Below are 26,968 nucleotides of genomic sequence, written 5' to 3'. Positions count from 1 at the left end.
GCCCAGCTGCTGTATCAGTGGCTGCTAGTTTACTAGGCCTAATAAATCCCTGCTCGCCTAGGTCAGTAGTAGTAGTAGTAGAGCTAGGATAAACTGGTCTCCTTATGTTTAATATTTATTTCTTACCTCTAATTTACAATTTTATTATTGTAATTGTTACTACCAAAGATAGTGTATATATACACACAGGCCTCCTCTCTATAGTTTAACAGGTAGAGATATGCATGTGGTGCAAAGTTTTAAAATAAAACAAGGCCATATAGATGGCTGCAGTCGCGTGCTCAAGTTAGTGTTTACCGACCGACCGACCGTCCAACCGACCAGCATAGTGAGTTGTAGAGTCGTGTTGCACGCGACTAAAAATATAAATGACATGGAAAAAAAGGTACTCAATTCCTGTTTTTCTTTATACTTATATTTTATTTTATTATTTACATTGTACACATTAAAACACAGTGTATACAGTAAATGTTTTTTGTTGTCTTTTTAACCAATTTTGGAAAATTAATTAAAAATATAAATCAAATATGCATGACCAACCAATCATTACCGTAATAGCAAGAGCTTTCCCACAATGCAACAATTTTGTTCATCACAGCAGTTCAGATCATATTGGCTATCTGATTTGAACGAGAATTATCGGATTCTTAGATATCTGTAACAATTTTACACTCCATGGTTAAATGCTGTTCCACAGAACATTAGTTAATTATTGGTTCATTTATATTGGTTAAAAAAATTTCAGCTGAGAACATTTTACATTTTAAATAGTATGTTCAATAGTACTTTAACATCAACATTTTATATTTCATGATAATCAAGATTATTTTACCTACACAGGTACATTTAAATACAAAAATGTTTAAATATATAATTTGTATTAAAGATATATTGTCCCTCTAAAAAATTTTTTTTTTTAATTGTTTGTTGGATATGCAATTTTAATGTCACATAAGAGTTATCACTTGACTAAAAAGTGGTTTGAGAAAAAAATGTAATTTAAAGCAAAAAATTGTCTGTCAGGTTTAAATTTACTGTTTTTTTGTCTTTTTATAAGTCAAATAATAAATTCTGTTTTTTTTTCTACAAAAGTGAATAACTTTATTAAAACTGAAAAATTGCCAATTCAAATTCTGATTTTAGTAATCTTCATTTTCCATGTTTTTCGGGGACAATACATCTTGAAATAATAACAATTTCTATAGATTACAAAAATAATATGTACATAAAATATTATTAGGTCTACAATCAATTACCCATTGGTTTTAGTATATGTCAAAAATTATAATTTGCAATCAATAAAAAGTACCTATTACTATTCTATTCTATATAAGTTTTTATATGGCGCCCTAAAAAGAACAGAGCGCCTAACAATAAGTACACTACTACCGTAATTAATTAAAAAGAAAAGTTTTAAATTGGCGTTTAAATAGAGGTGCCAAATTCGTTCCTCATAAATCGACAGGAAGCGTGTTCCAGATCCGCGGAGTGGTGACCGAAAAAGCATGGTCCCCAGTTTCCGATTAGATCGGGCGGAATCATTAGAGGAGCGAAGATGACACCTGTAATTGTACAAGCTGATCACGGTTAAACTTAATTAAATCAAAAAGGTACAAAGGAACAATTAACAGAGTAAATACATTTATAAAAAAAACCAATCATTTTGTACAAAATTCTTTTTTTTATATGAAGCCAATGGAGAGGTTATATATATTAATAAAAAGATAATGTAAAGTTAATGAGATCCTTGAAATAGACAATATTTATATTACAGGATTTTAAAAATTATAAAAGCAATTGAAGAAAAAATTGCAGTTTATCCTTGAAAACGACCATGTTTGTTGTGAATTGACGGATAAATTATGTACAGTAAGAGCCTTGTGAAAAAATCTGGTCTCTTAAATTAAAACTTTGTGTTGTGTAAACTTATTACTGTATATTACTGTATTTGTATTAATTTAAATTTATATGTTATTAATGTTATGTTGATTAAAGAAAAATGGGGATTTGTAGAGGCTAGATTTGTGGTGGGGAAGGGGTAGGTTTGTAAATATCAAGGTACTGTTTCATTCATATTAAATTGTTAATATTATTGTTGTAAATTGTACAGTTAGCATTGTAATGTGGTTTTAGCAAATTTTGATGTAGAACGCACCTTCATATCGAAGTGTGCCACTGTTACAAAAGTAAATAAATATATTATTATTATTATTAGTGTCATGAGAATGATTAACATGAATACAGGTGAAGAGTATAATGAATGATTCGCATACAGTGAATCCAGGATCTTGGTAATGCAATGCATAAAACACATTTCTAGCCAAAAATTGACTTGAATATGTTAAAAAGAACATTAAAGAATGGTACATATTTGAGGGCATCTCCACCCAAAATCGTGAATGCAAACAAAATAATAACTACAAACACACATCCAACCTTTCCCATATTAGATACCGGATTAACAATTTGGAAAAGCATTGAACCAACGAATATAAGGAGTGACACGCAACCTCCTATTTGGATTCCAGATACCAAATCATAATAGTAATTAATTACTACAAGTAACATCATGATGAGAGCCAGAATGAAAGGTAGGAAGACAATGCATTTACCATAATTTGATTTTATAACCTCCTGAAGGAAACCAAATGTCAATGCTATGAAATAAGCAATCAAAGCCACTAGAAATCCAGAAATTAATAACCATGATATTCCTGAAATAGAAAAGAACAAAGGAAATATTTTAGTACTTGGTTCTTGAAAGGTGTAGCAGCACATAGTGTTATTTGTTTGACAATAGCCATAACTAAATCTTATTGTCAGATTTTTCAAATATGGTATTGTTTATTTGTGGAAAGTTTAATCTTGGGAAGCATTACTATAGTATTTACTTGCTGGTAAAATAAACAATGATCTAATAAAGTACTGAATTAATACCAAATTAGCAAAATAACATGATACTGTATGTATTATGGGGTCTTATTTAATTCACCATAATACTAAAATGATAGGTGTAAAAATCCAATTTGTAGTTTTAATAAACTGATTCGCTTTTGGAAAAAAAATAAAAAAAACATTGACAATGTGCTTCCGGTTGACTAATTAAAAAATTCAAATTTACGGACTTATCAGGTACAGTAAATAAATATATTTATTTAATTCAATTTTTCTGTCAAAATGAATAACTATTATATGATATTAAAATGGCCTATTCAAAAAAATTATTTTTTTCAAGGGCCAATATATCTGTGTATATCCAGCTGTTACCAATATTGTTATACCTCCAGAAACAAATATAACCAAATTAATGTATTTTTACAAGCCTCTGGATGCTTTAACCTCTTAGACTCCTTTTCCCCAGCCCATTAAAAAGGATATTGTGCTTTGAATGCATGGTGCTTCTGTTGGGCAAATATGATTTACATTTAGTTGTTTTACCTTTTTTCCCCCATTTTACCATATCTTTTTTCTCTCTTGTTGATGCATTTGTTTGTTTGATGTCAGTAACATTATCAGAATCAACTTCTGTTGCTGCAGGCTGAAGATTATCAGAAACTTCATCTTAAAAAAACAAATGACATTTTTATATTAAATCTCTATTAGTTTGTTTGTTATTTTTAATATGAAATGAGAAAGAAAAAACACTTGTTGCCAGTACCATAAATTGTTTGCATTAATTGAATTTAAATTTAATTCAAAATTAAATTAAGGTTTAATTTCAACAAATAAATAAAAATAATTGAATGGTTATCTATGTACTGTATATACTCTTTCTTCACTTCATTCAGTGTAAACTCTTCCATTAAAAATGTTAAATACCTGGGTTAACATTTGCAGACACAGACGTTTCGTTGCCAACTTGTCCATCAGTTTGTGCATCAACAGAGCTGAAGTTAAAATCATTTTGTAGAAAAGAAAATTAAATGTATAACTGTGAAAAACAGGATGCTAGTTAAAAATTGAGCTGGGTGGCCTCCCTATAATTATAAAAAATCATTATCTCATTCTATTTAAATACATATATTTTTTATCACGACATATATCAGACTAGGCGCAGGTTGTTGAATTGGTAATATTTTTATATGTACCTTAAAAAAAGTATATTAATGAATTTGTTTTTTAAAAGCAGTAAAAGTGCATTGTTTATCCTGCTCCAAAATACAATGTTATAATTAGTTAAATTATTTATTTACCTTGAACTTGAAAGCTGGCTGGTTCTTCTTTCAGGAAGATTTTGATTGTTTTGCACTAAAAAAAAAACACCATTTAAAAAAAACATCAGAAAAACAAATTTTAAGCATGATTTGTATGCTTTCTGTGAAAATAAAATCCTAAATGTTTAGAGATTAAGTACTATTATAGCGCCACTTCTCTGTGCCATAAATTATTTGTATTCATTGATTTTTCAAATGTTATCACATTTAAAATTAAATAAGGTTTTACACAAATCAAAATAACAATTGAACATATATTTATATTCTTTTTTAAAGTAAAAATGACAGTAGAAAAGAAGACAAAATTGATAATCTGGATCCATTCAATTCTGAACTGATGTGCTCCAGTGTAAGAAAATGAGAGATACCGCATACTTATTGCACATTCTTTCTTTACTTCATTCAGTGTACACTTTCTTCCATTCATTTCATTTCATTTACATTTATTTGAAACAGTCCAAAAAAAAAACAAGCATACATTTACAATAAGTTATATGGTAACAATAATAGGCGCTGTTTCAGGGATCGGAAATAGAAGTAAAAGAACGTGTCTTAAAAGACAAATAAACAACTGCATGACATATCATTTGCTAATGTTAGATATATAAATAATAATCATTAAAATGTTAAATACCTGGGTTAATATTTGCAGACATAGATGTTTCGTTGCCAACTTGTCCATCAGTTTGTGCATCAGGGCTGAAGTTTAAAAAAATGTGTGAGAAAAACATGTAGAAAAATCTATCATCACAAGAAATATCAGACTAAGTTGTTTACTGGATAAATATTCATATATTTTAAATTGTTACCTTTAAAAAATTAAATTTTAATTAATTTGTTTTTTAAAAGCAGTAAAACTGCATTGTTCATCCTGCTTCAAAATACAATTAGTTAAAGTCTTATTCCCTATGTTTTTTAGATCTAATGTAAAGTCACAAACTACATTTAATGTAAAAATAAAGACCGCCCATGAGAGGACATTCAACGCACTAAGTAGTGAATTGTTTCTCTCTTTCTATCATAATTTAGTGCATTGTTTTTACAACACGTTAACAAATTGTAGGGAATGCGACTAATATGGGATTATTTATTTACCTTGAACTTGAATGTTGGCTTTCTGGAAGATTTGGATTCTTATTTACTGAAAATAAATTTCAAAAAAATTATAATTTTCTACGCAAATATTAAGAAAAATTTGTATGCTTTCTTTGAAAATAACTTATCCTTTTTGTAAAAGGAGTTTTATGATTAAATAAGGTTATGAACTACCAATACAAATGTTTAGTGATTATGTCAATCAATGAAAACCAGAGCTTTTTTAACGAAGAAATTATAAGAATCACAACATAAAAGCTTACAATAAGCATCAAGATAATTCTTGGCCTGTATTAACTGAGAACTTTCCAGATTTTCTTGAAACTTTTTTAAATTAACTTTATCATTGCTCAGGATATCTTTATCTAAGAGGTACTGCAGACTTTTATACACACTTCCCTTCACACTTTCCTCTTTAATTCCAGCTCCTCTCTTTTCATAGCTGTACAAAAAAATAAAACTTTCCCATTCTTTAGAAATGGAAATGGTGCTCTGAACATTAATGAGCATTCTTGCAAAAGGAGAAATGAATTGAGAATGTATTGGTTCTTGTTTTCTAATTTTTTTTAAGAAATTGTCTTTTAAGTCTAATCTTCCCATTGATTGTAGTGCATCACAAAGAATGGAAAATTCATTTGAGTGGAGATACATCTGGTTTTTCAAAAGATGAAATATTTGATTTACAGTCTTGCTGAAACAGTTTTTCTTCAAAACAGAGGATGAAATAAATCTCAAAGTGTCAAGCTCTTCTTCTTTTACAATGTTATTTGACAAAAACACAAGAGCATTGCTGAAAACAGGATTGGCCATCTTCACTGAAACCTAGAAATAACAAATAATTGTAAGACGTCAAGTTTTAGTGTAGAGATAAAATCAAGTAATGTTTTGTAAAACTAATGTAAAAAATGTAACTATACTTAATTCAAACAAATGTCTAAAATACCCAGGTCCTTAATAATGGAGAAGATGGAGCCATAAAATCAGAGAAAGTTATACATCTAAGACACATTTGTTAGATAAGTAAAATAGGATATAGATGCGACATACGCACTACCCCAGACTTTTGAATTGATTGAATAAATGATTTATAATGCGTAAGTAATATATTACGGGGTACAATATGGCGTAAACTAAATTTCCTTTTTCAGATTTCCTTTTTATCATATTTTTTTATAGAGCTGATATGGCTATTCCATGTGATATGTTTAAGTCTAATTTAACACCTACAAACTGAATTTCATGGATTTGATTGGTAGGCAGCATAATTGAAGATTCATTGACATAAAAATAAATGAAACAATATTTGTAGATGCATAAACAAAATGTGCAGCAAACTACCAACATCCAACTACCAACTTCCAACATCCGACCGTCTGTGGGATAGAAGTTTTAAGAGGGGCCGTAATTTGTACATGTTATATGAATAAATATACCAAACAAAAAGATTTGTGTTACTTTCTTTTTATAAGTATAAACGAATACATTTTAAATATTACGAATACAGTACTGTTTGTTTTATTAAATGACCTTTTGTCGTCTTTATTAAATGAACTACTGTTATCGATAAATTAAATTTATTATTTATAACTTTTTGTAACTTTCTGTATCTATAAATCCATTAAAATTATTCAATATCCACCTTCTGTGGAATAGGGAAGGATACCTAATAAATTATAAATAAAGAGTAAAATAGATATACTAGATTTGAACTCGTCACTATGGTTATCCGCAGCGCAAACGAATATTGCGCACAGAAAAACGATTATGCCATTGAAAAAATGTTAGTGTGCTCTCTATTTTGTGTCACCTCTAAGTATATACAGTATACACTATATACTGTATACGAACTACATACAGTGCAGCATAGGTGAAAAAAGTGACCAAAGTTATTGACGCCTTTGGACAGGATGACGTCACAACAAATTTAAAAATGGTAAATCATGCGAAAGATAATTGATTGACCTAGCCAATATAAAACAAGGCCAACAGCCATAAGTCGCGTGCCCTAAAAAAAAAACATCAAAAAGTACAGAAAAGCGATATCTTCTTCTTCTTCTTCATATTTGGAGCCAACTTCATATGTGAAGACTCTGCTCCTCCAACTCTGTTTTGCTAGCTCTACTGTATTTGGTTGTGTGTTATTATTCTATTTATAGTTATTCTTTTACAAAGAATTTCTATTTAGTTATTCTTTTCTATTTAGTTATTCTTTTACAGAGAGAAACTGACTCCCTTATTTATTCATAATTATTATGATTATTATTATCATTATTATTATTATTTTTTTTTTTTTTTTTTTTTTTTTTTTTTTTTTTTTTTTTTTTCCTTACTTTTCCTTTCACTTTTCTTTCTCTCTTTTCTTCTTCTTTTCTTCCCTTTCCCTTATCTCTTTTTTTTTATTTTACTTATATAAATATATATACATGTTAGTATGAATATATATAATTATTTGATCTATCCCATCTATTATATAATTGTATTGTATTCAGACACCTTGTAAATAGTGAAATAGAGTAAACTGTACCCAACATCAAACACTATGGAAGTCTACCGTCCGTGCCAACCGCTATCACTTTCCTGGGCCGCTACCTAGGAGGCAGAATAAAGTAGCTGGATACCCATTTACCCCGCCTCAGCCATCCAGGTGCCCAGCGAGCTGTCACCAAGACAGAGACCCCCAGAGAGTAAGTTGTGACAAGGGGTACCCTATTTAATTAAGTTTGGACAATATGGGTTTTGAATTCCAGAATAGAAGTACAATTTACAACCTTATCTGGTAGATGATTCCAGTCGATGGCAGTACGTGGAAAGATATAAAACGCATAGTGATACCGGACCGACAGACAGACCGACAGGCCGACAGACCGACCGACATAGTGAACTATTGAGTCGTGTCCATGCGACTAAAAATGGGGGGAAATGGAATACGGATAAGTAGAGATGCGCTCTATTAAATGTGATGAGCTATGACGAAAGAGACAAAAATCCTATATTTTATATTCAAGTGGCCATACGATGACGTCACAATTTCCGGTTAGCCATATTGATCCGATATTTACAAATCATCTACTTCCATAATATGTAATAACAATAAACTTCACTATATAGTTTAGAAACTATGACTGTTTAAAAAAAAGCATAATTTTTTAACTTTTTCATCAAAAACGCGTGCAAATTGTCAAATTCGACGTGCTCGTATGACGTAATTTCAAGTCTAAATTGTTCGTTCGTAAAATTACTAGAAAAGGCTGGTAAAACATAAATAATGTGAAAAAAGATGTTTTTAGCGCTACATGCGCACCATGCGCATAAAAATGTGTGCGCACATAGGAATTTTGATGACATGAAATGCGTAGAAAGTTGATTAGAAATTGATTTCCCGCCAAGTGTGGATAACCAATAATATACTATATTAACTATAGGAACTTGCAATTAATTCTGCAGCGTGCAGGGCCATTTGCCACCCGGCCTGTTGCCATTGAGCATGTTGCCACTCAGCCTGTTGCCACCCGGCTTGTTTCCACCCAGCCTGTTGTCACCCGGTCTGTTGCTACCTGACCATTTGCCACCTGGCCTGTTGCCACTTAGGTTCTTTCCACCTGCTTTTCATTTTAAAGAACAATTATGAGGGGCAGCTGGCGAGATTGCGACAAAGGCGCGTAGCATCTCTGGGCTATATATATATATATATATACATGCGGCCGTCATACGAACAAAGGTTACGGACTCTAAAATTACCCACAATTTATAATAGATTTCAATTCATCCGTGTTAAATTTGTTGTGAAGTGCCTCTGTACAGATTTCCTAATTGATGGTGCTTTGCTACCTAAACCTGTTGAACGTAGAAGTGAGAAACTTGTTTTTAGACATGAGAAGTCTCGTACTAATGCTTTTTTTTTACTCTGTTTTTATTTCATTTCCACGGATGTGGGATGAGATTCCGGTATATATCACAGACATGTTTATTTATAATTTTTATTCTGTTTATATAAATTTTATGTTACCGGATTGTTAAATGTTTAACCTTGTTTCTGTTATTTTTCCACCAGCACTATCAGGAGAGTCTATTATAGCGATATTTTTGCTTTTTGACAATCCGCCATTATAGTGTCCTGCGTTTTTCTATGCTTGTTTTTGTTTTATGTAATTTATGCTTTTTGTATTATTGTTTTTATTTTTCTGGATAATAAATGAATATGAATATGAATATATAGGTTTATAATTTTCCAAGCCCTCAGTACAATTATTTGTGACTAGGGGCGAATTCATTAAACCGTCTGGAATCCACCTGTCTATGACCAACGGTGGTATACAATATTTTGGGATTTAAACAAATCTAATATCACGATATAGAGATAATTAGGCCCTTATTCTCATCCAGTTGAAATGCTACTTGATTAATGTTGATTAAACTTTGTTTTAATTGTTTACAAATTGTCAATCGAATTGAAGATGCTGTATCCATAGCATTTGTCCTGATGGAATCCAGTAATGAAATCAATATAAATTTAGATAAATACCATCAAATCAAGTGGTAAACAAGGTGGGCTTACATGAGATTTTACTAAATAACAACTATCGGAAAATAACCCCCAAACCTTAAACATCTGGGTCTTTACTATACCATAGAAAAGCAATTTATTAGCTAAAATGATTGTTTCTGAAAAAACATTTTGTTCTTGAATTGAGACGACGACATTTAATTGTAAGCTTAATTAGAAGTGCAAATGTTTATTTAATTTCTAATAAAATCAATGACTCCTCTCAGATCAGGTGGCAGGTTGGCCGGGTGCCAAAAGGACAGACGGCAACAGGCCAGGTGGCAAAAGGCCAGGTGGCAACAGGCTGGGTGGCAACAGGCCGGGTGGCAAAACAGGCCTAAGGTGAAAAAAGCCCATGTGTAAAAAGGCCGGGTGAAGAAATGGTAATTGGCCGGGTCATTATAAACTATTTTAACTATTAATTTCTTCTTAAATTAATTTTTTTTTCAGAAACAACATTTTTTACAGCACACATTCACAAACTTCTTGCAACCAAAATTAAAAACAAACATCATATACATTGTTAGGCCTAAAAAACATTCATATACCTAACAAATATTGACCAGAACCAATTATAACTGCAAAAGCGTAGCAGTGACGCTCCATATTACCGATTCAGATTTTATCGGAACCAAAATAAAACGCGATCGATTTTACCATATCGCGAACACAAGACTATTTATCCGGGAGCCCATAAAAATTTGTTTAGCATTGCAAGTACAAAAGGTCTGAGGCATAGAATATGTCAAGTGGGGTCCAGGGACCATCAAACGGCCGTTCTTAAGTTTCCGCCTTTGGATCAACTTGGGAGGGGCATTCAAAATACCCCAAAATTTAAATTAATTAGCATAATCGAGTACATAAATGAAACCACTTCTAAAATGTTTATTTTTAGAGTCTAGTTGAAGATCCATCATTTTTAAGTGTCAACTACCTAGTCCGCTTAAGAAAGCCACTAATTAGCCTTTTAATTAGCATGTTCGAGTACATCGACAATACAATAAGTACGTTTCCCCAATCGAGAAAACGTAAAGTGCCAACTCCTGTACCATGACCCCTTAAGAAAGGGTCATAGGTCAATGTATGTCCCACCTGAACTTTAATTAGCATAGTGAGTACCTGGGCTCCGGCCCGTTGCCACCTGGCCTTTTGCCACCCGGCTTATAGCCGGCCTTTCGCCACCCGGTCTTTCGACACCTGCCTATTTCCACCCGGCCAATTACCACCCAGTCCATTTTGGCACCGGCTTTTTGCCACCTGGCCTTTTGTCACCCGCCCTTTTGCCACCTGGCCTTTTGTCACCCGCCCTTTTGCCACCTGCCCTTTCGCCTCCTGATCTGAGAGTGTCATTTGCCCTTCTTAATTAGGCCTGCAATTAAATTAAAATGAACACCGTTGTCTCAATTCAAGATAAAAATGTGTAAATCATTTTAATTAATAAATTGCTTTTCTATGGTATAGACCCAGAAGTTTTCAGATAATTGTTAAAGTAGCCCACCTTGTTTATTACTTAATTTGTATTTATCTAAATAAATGTATACAATTTCGTTACTGATTTCATCAGGACAAAAATCTTCAATTGACTGTAAAACAATTTGTAAAAACAACTGTTGAATTAACATTAATCAGGTTAGCATTTCAACTGGATGAGAATATAGGGCCTAATTATCTCTATATCGTTATATTAGTTTTTTTTTAAAATCCCACGATCTTGTATACCATCATTGGTCACAGGTGGGTCCCAGAAGGTTTAATGAATTGGCTCCCCCAGTCACAAATAATTGTACTGCGAGCGGGGAAAAGTATAGACCTATATATTCGTCCAGACGCCACACACCTTTGTCGCGCCACTCCAGTTTGCAGCAGGCCGGGTGGCAACTAAAGATCCATCACCTGTATGCCTACCTATTCCGCTTAGAAAGCCACTAATAATAACAATAATAATAATTTAAATATTAATGGACGAAGACGGAATCCCAAAAAGATGAAGATCTTGTGGCAGGATAGAATGGTCTTATTGGTAGCAAAAAGATGACATAAAAAAAAAATAATACAAAAAAAAAAAATAAATGCAAAAAAATAAATAAAAAGATACACCTTCCTGGTAAAAGAATTAATGTCCGTGATCATTTGAGTTTAGGACAGCGGATGGGCAGAATGAAAGGTTACGGATGTTTGTTGGGTTGGCCAAGACAATATTACAATAGCTCGAATAAGGAAGGATGAGTTAGGGTAAATGGGTTTTGAGAATACTAGAGGGGAGGAAGGAAGATAACCTAGATAGGATGCCAAGACACATTTTGTTCTCATTTACTTAGAGAGTTTTCAGGGGTGGTCGCAGGACTATTATAAGGGGGTTGCCCAAGAGGGCCCTAATAGAAAGCAAGTATTGGAAGGTGGGGGGGGGGGGCTGTGGCGAAGCAAATTTTGTTAAATGACACCTCCAGGTGCCCGGAACTCTCGCACGTAAAATTCATGATAAGTGGCACCTATAGTTCGCTGGAAATGACACTCTATATCTATCGGGCTACAGTGGTAAACAACAGTATTTATCCCGTCTATTTTTTCCGCCGGTACGTAATTAAGGATAACTTTTTTTTCAATGCGAACGTCAGAGGAAGTCCCCGACGAAGGTACTTCCGGTAAGGTAATATTATTCTAGCAATTAGGCTATAATCAATTAATACAAATTAATTACTAGGCCTATTATCTATTAATAATTTTAAAAAGTTAGACAAAAAATGTAAAGCTGCTGCTATAAACATATTGAGCAAAACGTTGAATTGTATTATTTTGAAATAAATGCTAAATAAGTCAGTAATTAAACCACACTTTCCAAAATTCATTTTCATTTCTCCACTATACTCTACAACACTGTTGCTTAAACCACACTCCAGAAAGAAAATATGATCGAAATTTGCAGAAAGAAGCAATTAAACACTGTTATTTCAAAGTTCGGAACGTCCGTAATTACTATGGAAATTCTGCCCAATATTACGGACGTAGGAAAATGAAGATAAATATATGGTACTACGGAAATACTTAAATGATGGGGAATCCCCGGCAAAATACAATAATTACGGCCAAATCAACGACCCATGACAGGGTTTTCCACGTAATTTCTCATGACGCACACAAGTAATCCAAACAATCAGAAATTCATTCTGAGCATGTTCAGAAACATGTATAAATTTTTTTTAAAATACGCTAACCGCTGTCGTTAAATTGTGCGCGGTTAATTTTAAGCTGCAGTCAGTCAATTAAATAGGCTCTTCCAACCATGGACTTCTATAACGTTAATGGTTATTATTATATATGATGAAATGGGATCTAAATTTTAATTTAGTGGCAGGAAAAAACATTTAGTATGAAATTAAGGGTGTTGCCCGGGCAACTGGGGCAACACCCCTCCGTCCGCCCCTGGAGTTTCCATGATGAGAGGCTGTTATTAATGATAACTCAATGAAATTTAATAGATTTAACTGATGGGATTTCATGGTTTTCAATAATGATTTTAAGTATGGACACATCATTATTATAACTAATAAGATGTTATAATTGGGTTGAGGAAGAGTTTGTTAGGAGCAAAGTAGTGAGACAAGTAGATAACATTATTACAGTATAAATAGTATTAAAGGTGTCAAAAGAGTTTGAATGTTTTCATACAGTGGTATGCATCAGCGTAACAAAAAATTAATTTTACACCAGTGATATAAAGAGTGAAAAGGGGCATCAGGTACAGCTTTCTTGAGTGAAATAAGTTGAAAGAAGTTGCCATTTTAAGGAAGATAAATCTGTGTTAGAAACTGAAAATAAATATTTTATAATTTTCTTCAAAAGTTTAGGGCTACTAAGTACAGTATGCATAATCAAGTTTTTTTGCAACAGAAACAGACCTTTGACCCTTTCTTTAGGGGTCATGGTCCAGGATTTGGCACTTAAGAATTACGTTTTCTTGGTTGGGTAAACATACTTATTGTATTGCCGAAGGTTATATTGATGTACTCGATTATGTTGAAATGTTAATTAGCGCTAATTAGTAGTGGCTTAATTCTTAAGCGGACTAGTTGACATTTAAGAATGATAGATCTTCAATAAACTTAAATAGACGATAAAAATAAACATTTTATTTTTTTAACATTGGTTACATTTATGTACTCGATTATGCTAATTAAATCAAATTTTTGGGTATTTTGAGCGCCCCCTCCCTTGAGTTGGTACAGGGGCGAGAACTTAAGAAAGGTCGTTTGATGGTCCCTGGACCCTACTTGACATTTTCTATGCCTTAGACCTTTTGTACTCGCAATGCTAAACAAATCTTCATGGGCTCCCGGACTATATCGGGCCCTGCGCTAAGACGATTTGGCCCAGCGAATAAGACGATCGGATCGGGACCACATTTGCTGCGCTCGGAAAATTCCGAAATGCTTATGGGGTTAAAAGGCACACACCGCCTAAACTACCCACCATCGGCATCTAAACTAAACTATAGCTAGGCTATATAGGCTTAATCTAATTTCTATTGAGACGTGGCATATATAGATTTAGATATAATATACCAGCTTTTTACTTTCAAAATCTTCCCCGGAATTAACGTTGAGAGACTCACCAGAACAGAAGGTTCGAGATGTCCGACGGTACAGCACAGTATAAATAAATGCGGGTTTTCCCCTTTTCTAAAGAGGGTCAAAGGTGAAAAAAACTGTTGCGCAAAATTTGCGCAACTTGAAACCAAGTACTGTACATAAATAATTAAATTTTGAATTCAAAATTGTTAATAATAATTATTATTAAAAAATGTATTGATGAATTTCCGGATCCGAATTTCCTCCTGGGCCAACTCTCCCGATGATGGCGAGAGTTTCCCGATATTCCCGAATCCCGATGCAATTTCCTCCCGGCCCAAAATACCTAGACGATTTTCGTGCTACGAAATAGCATTTTTTTTTCACCGCTTCAAATCCATCATAAAAAACACGATTTTTAACGTTGATTTTTAGGCAATACCTATTTTCGATACCGCCCTCTACAGTTTGAATTTTTTTCAAAATATTTTAGCGCCCTCTATAGTTTTTATATGATTTCGTAAAATATCTCGATGTTTCATTTTTCTAAGTTGGGAGGTCTAGGCAGTAAAATTGCGCTGAAAATCATTATGAATTTTTTTAATTGTGCAAGGATAGTACTGTATAGTATAAACTGCACATAATGCACTAAACAAAAGCAGCAGTATAACACATTAGCACACTAAATTAATAAATGGGACACCCCTATTTTCCCATCTTTTTATAATGGTCTAGTCCATACAAGTACAGGTGGCCGAAACCCGGCACCTCGTACATTACGTAGCCTGCAATAAAGAAAGGAACAAATTGTCATTAAACTGCATGTGTTTTTGAATACGAAAAGTAAGTATCAATGTTGATGCACTGTGAAATAAAAACGAATGAATGAAAATATACTGTAAATAATATTTTATTTTCGATTTAAGATTTTACGGTCATCACACTTAAGATTTTGTTGTGCTTATACATCCTTGTTTCGTTGTGCGCGTCTCTATAGTGTGGCACTATCTGGATATATATATATACTGTATAATTAACTATTATATGTGTACATGCCATGTACGAATATAATGCTAGTTAATTATAGTACTATACAAATTTGCAAAATTGTCTACTTAAAAATATCAATTTGCCATTACAATTAAATTGCGGCCCAGAAATAAGTTTAAAATGATGTTAAATAACGTGTAATGTTTTTACATGGTATCATAATGAAATTTACAATCATACACCTCTAAATCACAGACAATTATTACATAAAAAAAAAAAAAAGAACCATCAAGTAATATTTCATAATAATGTTCAATCTCCATGTAATTCATAATACATTTGCTATTAAAATTATTAACCTATTAAAAAACACAATTAAAGGCACTGTAGCCAAATGCTGGGTTCAAATCGAATTCAAACATGAAGGGGACTCACACACAACTAGGGACCCCATAGGTAGTACCAAAATACAAAATGTCACACTTCATAAAATTGAGCAAGAACTTTTTTACTCTACTTAATCTATGACTGGAAAAAAACTAAACAAATTCTGCTATCTTAGCTAGACACATCTATTGCCTATATGCTGTAATTTATCAAAAATCCATATTGACCTATGGTTTAGTAGACAATTAGCTAGTATGCAAAATTACCATCAAGAAAAATGGTTTAAATAAAAGGAATAGATGCAGTTTTATACAAACATTACATAAAAAACAACTGGGTATACATTTATTATAGTCAATTGTAGGGTGTGACTCAACAGCAATCCCCCTTAAAATGTATCTTACAACAGATATGGGTTGTCAAATTATTCATTTACATTATTGCCATTAAAGAAAAAGATTGCTCTTGTCAAGTTTAATATAAAACAAGAAAAAACCAAACAATAGTTGTACATTATTAAATCAATACATTATTTAGAAAGAAAGAAATCCAGCAACAAAAAATAATTTGAAATCAGGTACTGCCATTAAAAATTACGAATTATACTCTTAAAGTAAATTAGATATACTGTCCAACATTTCAAAATTGTGGATCCACCACTTTATAAAATACAATATACTACCAAAATATAAACGAAACACATTGTTTGTACTCATATCAATTTTAAAGACTAATTTAGCAATAGTAACTCTGCCAGTGGCATAACGGTTATGAGCACTCACTGGCTAAACCCAGTGGCCCCAGAGCATGAGCAGTCCCAATGCAACTACCCACCCTTAAGAGTGCTAAACCAGGGGCCTTTGCCCTGTGCGTTACACCACTGAATGCATAACATCTGCATAAAATATTTAATGAACTACATTAATAAAGACAGCTTACTTAATTACTGAGTATATGAGCATATAATAATTGTACAGAGTATAATATAATCTTAATATATATATAAAATATAGTATAAGTAACATTGAAATTATACAAAACATACTATTTTCTTTGGTCCCTGTTCATCAAGTTTATTTTGAAAGATCAATGATAAAAATCATGGACTGGCTTAAACTGGCTCGGAGTTTACAATCAATTACATCTGTAAATGGCAAGGGCATACGCTGGTTTACTTCGGCATGGAGTGGTTTTAAGTTTATAGAAATTGCTGGGGTGGAGAATGAGAATTTGAACCTGTACATGGAAATTTAAACCTGTACTTTTCTGGAAATTGCACATGTTCACTAAAAAATCCCAGTACTGCACTATATTCAATAGGATAAAAATACAGTTAGTACAGATAATATAACCTGTACTATTGGGACAGAGAAATGTACTTGCCCAGAATGGCAAAATTTTATAAATGAAAAACCTTGGCTCCAATGGTTGGCCGAGGTGGAATTACATTTTGAGAATATAGAACCTAGGTCCCTGGAAATTGCACTATTCAACCATTTTACTGGTAATGTATGTATTTATTCAGAGGATTCAAAACAGTGCTGATCCACTGCGGGCAATGTCAAGTAAAAAGTACAGTGAAACCTTTCAATAATAATTCACAGTCTCATGTACAGGTGAAACGAAGTAAAAGTCCAAAAAACGTAACATGCATATTTTTATTTTCTTGCCAGAAACAAAACTCTTTTGCCTCAGTGGGAGGGTGGACATGCCCACTACGCCCTTGAAAGGAGTGAATTCCTCTATGCTTAAATACACATACTTCAAAACTACTTACTTAAAAAAAAAATAACTACTTAAATTTATATATATATTATAAAATTAGTAAAAACATCTAATAAAAAAACTACTCTATGTACAGTGTATTGATAAAATGCTTAAATGCAAATAATTATTTATTTATACAATACCTATTAATACCATGATCATGTCACTGAATTTTGTTTTATACAGTACATCATAGGTTTTGGCCAATACCCCAAATTTGAAGTACAGTACTGTATAAACAATGATAGATGTTTTGGTAAATTTGAGGTACTGTAATTTTTGTCTACCTGTCAAGAAGACTAAAACAATTCTTGTTTATACTATTAATTAAAACAGTTAATTAAATCCTTACAAATGTTATAAGCTATTGTACAAAACTGTATAAAATTTAGCTCATCATTATTAATCCACTTCCAACCACCATAAAAAATTAAAATAAGAAGAAACACACATGATGTTGTACATTGGCCTGAGAATGTAAACAGTTTACACACATTAATATCAAAATAATGATATATTGCATACAATACTATTGAAAGGATGACCAGAATCACAGGAATTAGTATAGACAGAAAATACCATTTATCTGCAAAAAAAAACCAAACAAACAAATTTTAACAACCTAATAACCATTTGTTTCTAGGAAACTGCAATAGGAAGGCTCTAAACCAATTTTACTGAATAAAAAAGTGTTTGGTTCATAAGATACAGTAGTGTAACAAGTCAACAGTTTTACCAATAATTTATTTATTATTTATTTATATAAACAGTTACAGTACCTTCATTTTCCTGATCCTGAGAAATTTGTTTACGTTTTGACTTCTTTTTTTGTTTTTTCTCCCATTTGGAGTTCTGATGTCTCTTTGGTCCAGATTTGTTAAGCTTTTTCTTTTCAGTACGCCTACTGTTACAATCAGAAGCCCTTTCTTCTGATGATGCTGATGCGGAATGAGGATCCTCATTGAGGTCAAAGTCTTCAGTTTAAAAGAGAAAACAAGATTCTGATCTTTAGTTTTGATTTTTAAAAGTTACATGAAATGGTTTTAAGACAAAATCTTTCGCTTCATCAACCTCATCTTTGAAGAAAAACACTATACCAGAATTAAAAATAAAGCCAATTCCTCAATAAAATTTCCATCAGATTCTACAAACAAGGCTGAAGTTGAAAGTATTAATTTACTAATATTATTTATATTTGTTATTTATAAAGCGCATTTACAAAGATCAAAGCACGGATTCACCACTCATAAGATTAAAGTGCTGAACAGAATTCATTTGTCTGTGATGAGATCAAAAAGAATCCTGTCTTCCCATCATTCAATCTATCAACCATCCAGGTTTTTTTTTATTTGAAGGACTAGTTTGTGCCGCATGTCGGTCACCAGGCACTTTAGGATTGCAGCTGATTACAGCTGTATTGTAGTTGTAATTACTGTACATTATATGACAATAATGTATAACGTCTTACACAAAAACTTTTAAATTGATGATGGATCTGATGATGATCAGAAAATCCTGCTGATGATGCTGTTGGATAAGGAAGTCAGAATCTTCAGTTCAAAAGAGGAAAAAAGTTTATTCTTTGATCATTTTTTTGGTGTTGATTGTATTACCTATAAAATGATAATGGGAAAAACACTTCTCTGATTATATAAACTTTTCAAATCATTGATCAACCTCATGTCTTAAGGGAAAACTAATAATTACCTGAATTAAGATTTGACAAAGAATCAGACAATTCTTCACCGTCAACATTTTCATCAGATTGTACAGCAGCAAGGCTGAAGTTAAAAGTATTCAGAAGAGAAAATTATATGACAATAATATATAACAATGGAAGGTGGTAGCTACAATACTGCAATAAAATATAAGTGAATATTAAACTAGGAGAAAGGTCATTAAAAATAACAGAACCTGTTTGAACATTGGCCTGAAAACTTTTGTCACCAAATAAATGTAAACATTTATTATTGTTTTATAAAACAAAACAAACTATGCAAAAAGTTGAGTAATTAGACATTTACTGTATGATGATTCAATATTTCAAACTTTATTTGTTCATCTTCCTGAAAATGAACAAATGAAGTTTGAAATATTGAATGATAATTAATATTGAATCATTATTCAAAACCAAACCAAATATTAATCATTGTCGAAGATACCATAGATAAGCAAGCTTAATTACCTTGAATGATGTGTCAGGCCTGGATGTGTGCTTCTTGTGAAATTGTCATTTACTGAAAAAAGTATAAGGTTAATACACTGTGATCACAGAACACAGAAATACAACAGTTTCTGATCATTTGATAGGGACTTTATGAAACAGGAAGCCACAGGACAGTGCTCATGAATAATTTATGCATGAGCTGTAACAAAGTGGGCGGAGTTTACGAGTGAAATTCTGTCGTCTTAACTTTTTGACGATACTTTGATAAAGTTGCCATTTACCCGTTTACGGAGAATGACTAGAAATAATACATTTCTAGTCTCAGTTATGGAGTAAGTATCCATAGTTTCACAACACCAAATATATATTTGATTTTTACTTGGTTTAAAAGCGGCCACCCTTGGGACCACAAGTGGCCACTTACAGCAGGTTCTTGCTAATAGAGGGCCAAAATCATGTGTTATGGCTACACACGATATTTTACAGCATTCTTAACGCAACAGGGCTCTACATTCTCCATTTTAAAATTGTTTATGATCAGGTGGTTTAGTATTATTTATGATTATGCATAAAATTGATTGGTCAAAATCTGTGTAGTTTTTTTTATCCTAAAAAACACAGGAATGTTCTTCACAGTACAAATGACAAAATCATTACATAGTCACAACCATTTTCTTTTTCTATTTGCATAGTCTGAATCCTGTCATTTATTGTCACAAACCCTGAAAACAAAACAACAGCAGGCCTATTAAAAACGTCAGGTGTAGGCCTACTAGTATTTATCTTTATTTTCATTTATTAGTCGCGTGGACGCGACTCTATAGTTCACTATGTCGGTCGGTCGGTCTGTCGGTCCGGTATCACTATGCGTTTTATTGCTTTTCTGTACTTTTTGAATTGTTTTGATGTACAGAAAAGTTTTAAAGTACATTACTTTTTGAAAGTTCATTTTTTTTTTAGAGCACGCGACTTATGGCTGTTGGCCTTGTTTTTTAAAAAGTTTGGTAAATTTGGTAACAATAAAAACATGATTATGATACAATCTGTAAATTGGAAGTAAGTGTCACAGGGCGTTTTATGTACCATCCTTGGTAATGATTTTGTACTGTTTTTAATTTATGTATGTGATTGATACCAAATAAAATCAATCAGTTCATGGTTTGAAAAAATTACTAATTAACTGTTGTTTAGCAACACATTGGCTAATACTGTACGTCGCAGACATTAGCGACTGCTGTGAATAATTTTGGACACATCCATCCGCTTATGGGGAATGGCCGCATAAGAGATACCAAACGCACTAATTAGAATAGGAAGAACAGGCTTTTGAAAGTGTGGCCATTAATGTATAAGAGGTTTGGCATTAACAAACAACAAATACTCTACTTACAGTATTTCTCAACATACGTCTTGGCTTTATTCAAGTTCACAGTTTCCAGATATTCACAACATTTTTTTAGGGTTTTTTTGTCATTTTTCAAGACATTGCTATCCAAGAGGCATTGTAGGGTGCTGTATATACTTTTATTATGATTGATTTGAGGACATTTCTTTTTGTACATAAACAAAAAAGTTTCCCATCTATCTTTAAAAGGATCAATGTTTTTACAAACATTTATAAGCATTATTGTGAACGAGGAAACTAATTGAGATTTTTGTTTTGGCTTCTGTTTGCATATTTTTTTCAAGAAAGCTTTTTGTAAGTCAATACGCCCCATGTATTGCAATGCGTCATATAGAATAGCAAAGTCTGTTTCAGAAAGAAACTGTTGATGTTGTAAACTCTGAAAAATGTGTATTGCTTTCGCTTTGAATTGGTTTACCAAAACAGAAGATCCAATAAATCGCAAACAGTCAAGCTCATCCTCTTTACAGATTTGTGTTGACAACCACACTAGACCGTGGTCAAAAATGGAACTAGCCATTTTTACTAAAATCTAGAAGAATTATAGATTAGTATTGTTTATAGCCACTAAAAAAAATCGGCAACATGATAAAAAAAGAATAAAAAAATACACAATTTATATATACTGTATAATATTATTTTGCCTGACGCATAATTAATAAGGGTCATTCTTCAGTAAGTGTCTAATTTCAGGTTTATAACAAAATCGATTGTAAAACTTGCATTTTTAAAATTTTAAAAGTTTATTCAGATAAATAAACATGTATTACATGGCAAGCGTATGTTTGGCGCAATCTTTATTATATATTTCGTATTTTATTCGTATTTATAAATACATGGTTCAATGTTGTTGTTGTCATATCCATCACATTTATGGAATATACAAAGATAGAAAAAATAACGGGTTAGGAATTATTATTAATGATGAATTTTCAGTCTCTATCACACCAAAGTATCGGGACACGATTTTAGACACATACTTTACTGAAGAATGACCCATAAATCACACTGCTAGCATACTGTACATACAATTATTAATTAAATCAATATGTAAGATTAGGCTTTAAAACAGAAGAATACCTAATAGGATGCAAATACCTTGGTAGTAACTTGGACACAGAAAAAGACATTAAAAAAAGAAAATCACTAGCAGCTATTGTATATAACAAGCTGAAGTCGTCGCTAGAACACAAAACGATGTCTATAGACGTGAAATGCCGTTTGTTTGATGCATACATAGCAAGTATTTTCTTATATAACAGTGAACTCTGGGTACTAAACAAAAAATTACAAGAGAGTATAGATATATATCACAGGAAAATGTTGCGAAAGATGATAAATATTAAATTAACAGATAGAGTGTGTAACATGAAAATATCCCTTACAAAAAGTTCTATAGAATTCTATAGAGTTCTATAGAACATTTTATGAGCTCTATGGTATTCTATAGAAGTACAAAATTTCTATAGAAACATATTTCAATTTCTATAGAATTTATTTAGTGTCTATAGAATGTTTCTTTTTTTCTATAGAACCTATAATTTTATAGAATTTCTATAGGATTTATTTATGAATTTATATATGTATGTGATTAATACATTGTCTCACCATTATTGAAAGATCATGGAATAAATTGGATTGATAATTACGTTTTTATTTTGCCAATAACAATAATACCATACTTTTTTTTTCATCCCTTAAAAAAAATTATATGATAAGCAATTTTGCATGTAAAAGAATAGGATGTTTCTTTACCAGTTTATACGAGATAACAAAACAAGAAGAATGGAGTAAAAGAATTAAACGAAGGAGACTAAAATGGTATGGACACATAATTAGATTACCGGATGATACCCCAATCAAACAAACAATGAAGGAAACTAACAGGAAAGTTAAACGACCCGTAGGAAGACCAATAACTGGATGAATCAAATAAAGAAAGACTTACAAGGACATGTAGACACTAACACAATAACAAACCATCCTGCCGTAAACAGACAAAAATGGAAACAAATTGTGGAAAGCGTAATGTCGGAAGACAGAAAACGTTAAGAAGGAAGGAAAGGCTTTCTTCAAATTTTTAAATAAAACTTATTTTTCTATTATTATTATACCTAGGCTAGGCCAATAGCTAGCTAGCTATCTAACCGGGCCTATACTAGGCCTGCCGCCTACTACTACTCTAGGTAGGTACTAAGGAAAGGACTGTACTAAATTTCGCCTAGCCTAACCTCCCTCAGGGCCCATCTAGGCCTAGCCTAGGCTGTATCTGGCCTAGGCCTAGGCCTAGTTAGGGGTACTAAAATATAAATTAATTGGAGGAGTTTTTAAAAATCTTACCAGTAATAAATGATGGTCTTTATTTAGACTTTGGTTTGAAAATAATCAATCAAGGGAAAATTGTACGGCTGCTATATTGCAACTAATTTACGATACACACAAGCCACGTACACGTTTGTTCTTTGGTTGCAGCAGCGAAGCAGCAGCGAATCAGGGATTTCCCCCGTTTTGGAGTCGATGATGGCCAGCATGGTGACGCTGGAAAGACACAGGAAGAGTGTCTGACCAAAAAAATGGACCAAAACACACTGGAAGAAGTAAATTAAAACAAATGAATGACCGGAAATACCAAGGTAAAGGCTGTGTCGGCCTAGGCAGGCTAGAGTAGAGTAGAGTAGTCCTAGTAAAACTTCTAGAAGTAGCAACAGGCAGCAAGTTAGCGCGCGAGTAGTTGAATTTTGAAAATAGAGGGCGCAATATAGACGACAAACCAGAGCCATATATAGAGAGAGTTACGACTTCGAATGGATTAGAAGCCATGTTTGTGTCCAACTATTCCTATGTAGCGTATGGAGTTGAGTCTTTTGTTTTGAAAATGTATAACGTTCAAAAGGCTTTAATTATCGAATTTAATATCAAAACAATCAATTTGATTAAAGGTTTTTGTTAAAATAATAAAAACATTATAAAGTTACTGCGAACATGATTAAAAACAACAAAAATAGCAATTTCGGAACGGCTCTGGTTGTGCGCTCCATGCACGCTCTACGCGTGCGCGTTTAGTTTGTACAGCGATTCTCTATAGTAATGCATTGTTTTTACATTTTGTTGTTTAAAAATCATGTTCGCAGTAACTTTATGATTTGATATCCTTAATTGTTATCACTAAAAGGCAAATACCACCCAAAAGTATTGTCAAGAAACAAATAAAAAATGCTAGTGTTGAAAATCAAAATCAAGCGAGCTTTTGCCCTTTTGCTCTTTGTTAACACAGCCAAAAATTCTAGGGAAAAAAAAGAATTTTTATTTTTATTGAAATCTTAAATTTGTATATACTGTAAAAGAATTTTATTGTAAATAGTGTTTTTCATAATTACAGAATCTATATATTTTTATATTGTATGAAGGAGTTACTGATTCATTGGTTCATAGTGGCCTAGGTCGCTTTTGTTTTTCCTGAACTGATTATTTGTTGTTTTTTTTTGGTAAATAAATAAATGAAAAATGAAATGGAGATTTACTCTACTCTAGATTTACTTTAATAATAACAAAATACAGGTACATATTTTCAGCAAATAAAAGTTTTAATACATGAGGCTTATAACCTGCTTTTCTATCTAATGTCACATTGACTTACAATAATTGTTCAAATTTCGAAATAAACAGTGATTTGATATAATATAATAGTACATTTTATAATCTCGGCTTTTTTTTTAAAATTCAGTTTAAATTTTAATAAAAACACATTTTCTGCATCTTTTCATGATTTGATTAAATTTGATATTCCATTTTTTGTACACAAAATGATTAATGCCAAAAAAAGACACAAAAGTATGGAAATCATTGTCTGTGTTGATTTAAATGTATACATTTATTCCAGAGTGTACTTACTATTTTTCATGGAAGGTAATGAGTTGAGATATGTATTTAAAATGTGGCCTATTAGATGTTGGATTTCATCATGTGGCCAGGATTAGGGTCTGTGCACAAATGTTAAAGTGCACATCATTTTGTACAAATGACCTAACTCATCTAGTAACGAGTTCAAATCTAAATATAATTATTATTATCAATATAGTTTCTAAATTCACAAACCTCTAATTACTACAGAATGTATCAAAATATTTGGCCAACAAATCATTAGGAATGTTTACCTGCTTGGAAAAATATAAGCTTACATATAATACAAGAGAGCCCTAAGACTGTGGAACACTAGATTTATATAAAGATGTTTAATATATACTTGGTACATGATTGAATATTATTACAGATGTATATTCTGATTCTTACTACAGCATAGTGGGATCGAATTTAAAATCACGGAGAAAAATACCACTGTGTTCCCACGAACAGCATTCTTTATACTATTGACTACCGTTAAACAAAGAGATGCAGGTTATTCATTTTATCTTTTACAGTTTTAAAACCAGCTAGGAGTCCCTATTTAATTATTATGGACATCTCTTTTTTAATGTGGCCATTTCTTGAAATACCGGCATCATATTGCCTGTGCTTGATTTTAATTCTTAATTCCTTCTGCTTTTAGCTATTTATATTTTTTCACCATAAACTATTGGCACACTTTCAGATCGTAGATCAAAGAGCAACCTACTGTAGTAGTTTGTCCACAATCAAATTTACAAATATATATACATTATAAAAACATGAATTGATAACTTGAAAGCAGGTCAATATTATTGTTATGGTTCAGTGATTTTGTTTGATTTTGTGATAATGGAATAGTCCATGGGGGATGGGAACCCTGCTGGACACCCAAGCCTAGAGAGCTGTATCCAAGGAGACATCTCTTTCTCTTTGGCCTGGGTGACTGGCAGGGAGAGTAGTGTTCTCCTGGCTAAAGCAAAAACAGTAAATGCTAGAATTTGTAATTAATTAATTAAACTGCCATAAGCTGGTTAGTGAGAGTTTGTTATGACTTATATTTTATTTTTTGTTTCTTATAGTTGGTTTACATTATAGGCCTGATAGGATTAATATTTTGTGAGGTTGAACATTGCTAAAACTACTGTACAAGTTAACTAGCCTAGGCTAGGCTAGGCCTACATTATATCCTAGGAGGCCTATAGTAATGACTAGCCTAACTTATGAAAATATTGCATTGAACTATTTATCTCTGTATTACAGAGGCTGTTTTGCTTGCCTGTTTTTATGCCAATAAATGTTTGTTCAGACGAGTTACCTGGTATTATTGTTGCACGTGTCAACCGCAATCCCACACAAGTTAGGGAGGCCAGAGCCTTTTACAGTGGTGTCAGAAGTGGGATTGAACACAAGACAAGATAAAGGTAAAAAGTACGTTATTCAAGGAAGCAGCCTCAGTTTATGGAAGACCTATACTTTTTACATAATCATATTATATACTATTTATGATGGCTATGGAAAACGGAGAAGGTCCTTCTACACAGGAGATTTTACAAACAATAGCAACTGCACTTCAAGGCATCAACGTCCATCATGTTCATCCTGGAATCAAGTTGACCAAGTTTAGAGGTTCCAAGGCAACCAACGAACCTTCGTTGACTGAGTGGCTGGAAGATTTCTCAGCCTACGCAAATCAGTATGGACTGGCAGATGCCAAGAAAGCTCAAGCCTTGTTGGACCATTTAGGTGGAAGTGCTAAAGAAGAACTGATGTGTTATGGGGTTGATGTGCGAAGCAACCATGAGCGAATAATCAATGTGTTGAAAGAACGTTTTGGTCCACTTGAGACAAATGCTTCGTTGAGTGAGACTCTACATAATCGTGTACAACAAGATGGAGAAAGCCTGGCAGAGTTTAGTTTAGCACTAATGAGACTGTATGGAAAAATGGAAA

General features: G+C 32.4%; 2 protein-coding genes across 2 annotated transcripts; both read right to left on the bottom strand.

Annotated features, from left to right (window-relative positions):
• Window positions 1-438: 438 nt before the first annotated feature.
• On the bottom strand, window positions 439-14,473 carry LOC144847649 (uncharacterized). Its single transcript, XM_078704133.1, has 8 exons — window positions 14,462-14,473; window positions 5,573-6,131; window positions 5,310-5,355; window positions 4,849-4,913; window positions 4,194-4,248; window positions 3,820-3,887; window positions 3,439-3,561; window positions 439-2,714 (listed from the first exon to the last, which is right to left on the bottom strand). Exons 2-8 carry the CDS (start codon window positions 6,117-6,119, stop codon window positions 2,317-2,319), a joined length of 1,302 nt encoding a protein of 433 aa, XP_078560259.1. The 5' UTR covers window positions 6,120-6,131; window positions 14,462-14,473; the 3' UTR covers window positions 439-2,316.
• A 3,361-nt stretch (window positions 14,474-17,834) lies between these two features.
• Window positions 17,835-23,591, bottom strand: LOC144847659 (uncharacterized). The gene is made up of 6 exons (XM_078704146.1): window positions 23,474-23,591; window positions 21,119-21,665; window positions 19,747-19,798; window positions 19,269-19,342; window positions 18,341-18,535; window positions 17,835-18,147 (listed from the first exon to the last, which is right to left on the bottom strand). The coding sequence occupies exons 2-6, from the start codon at window positions 21,651-21,653 to the stop codon at window positions 17,885-17,887; spliced, it is 1,119 nt and encodes a 372-aa protein (XP_078560272.1). The 5' UTR covers window positions 21,654-21,665; window positions 23,474-23,591; the 3' UTR covers window positions 17,835-17,884.
• Between the last annotated feature and the right edge of the window lie 3,377 nt (window positions 23,592-26,968).

This window comes from Antedon bifida, chromosome 7 (genome assembly GCF_963402885.1).
Source record: "Antedon bifida chromosome 7, ecAntBifi1.1, whole genome shotgun sequence".
NCBI lineage: Eukaryota > Metazoa > Echinodermata > Crinoidea > Comatulida > Antedonidae > Antedon > Antedon bifida.
This window is presented reverse-complemented; position numbering and strand designations above follow the sequence as displayed.

Bases quoted from the DNA above. Each gene is read 5' to 3' on its own strand.
- LOC144847649 (XM_078704133.1), bottom strand. From the start codon at position 6,119: ATGGCCAATCCTGTTTTCAGCAATGCTCTTGTGTTTTTGTCAAATAAC. The intron at 3,888-4,193 runs GTAAATAAATAA...TTTTAACTTCAG, and splicing joins AGCCAGCTTTCAAGTTCAAG to CTCTGTTGATGCACAAACTG. The intron at 2,715-3,438 runs GTAAAACAACTA...TTTCTATTTCAG, and splicing joins GGTAAAATGGGGGAAAAAAG to GAATATCATGGTTATTAATT.
- LOC144847659 (XM_078704146.1), bottom strand. From the start codon at position 21,653: ATGGCTAGTTCCATTTTTGACCACGGTCTAGTGTGGTTGTCAACACAA. The intron at 19,799-21,118 runs GTAAGTAGAGTA...TACTTTTTTCAG, and splicing joins GACGTATGTTGAGAAATACT to TAAATGACAATTTCACAAGA. The intron at 18,536-19,268 runs GTAATTATTAGT...TTTAAACTGAAG, and splicing joins TTTGTCAAATCTTAATTCAG to ACTTTGACCTCAATGAGGAT.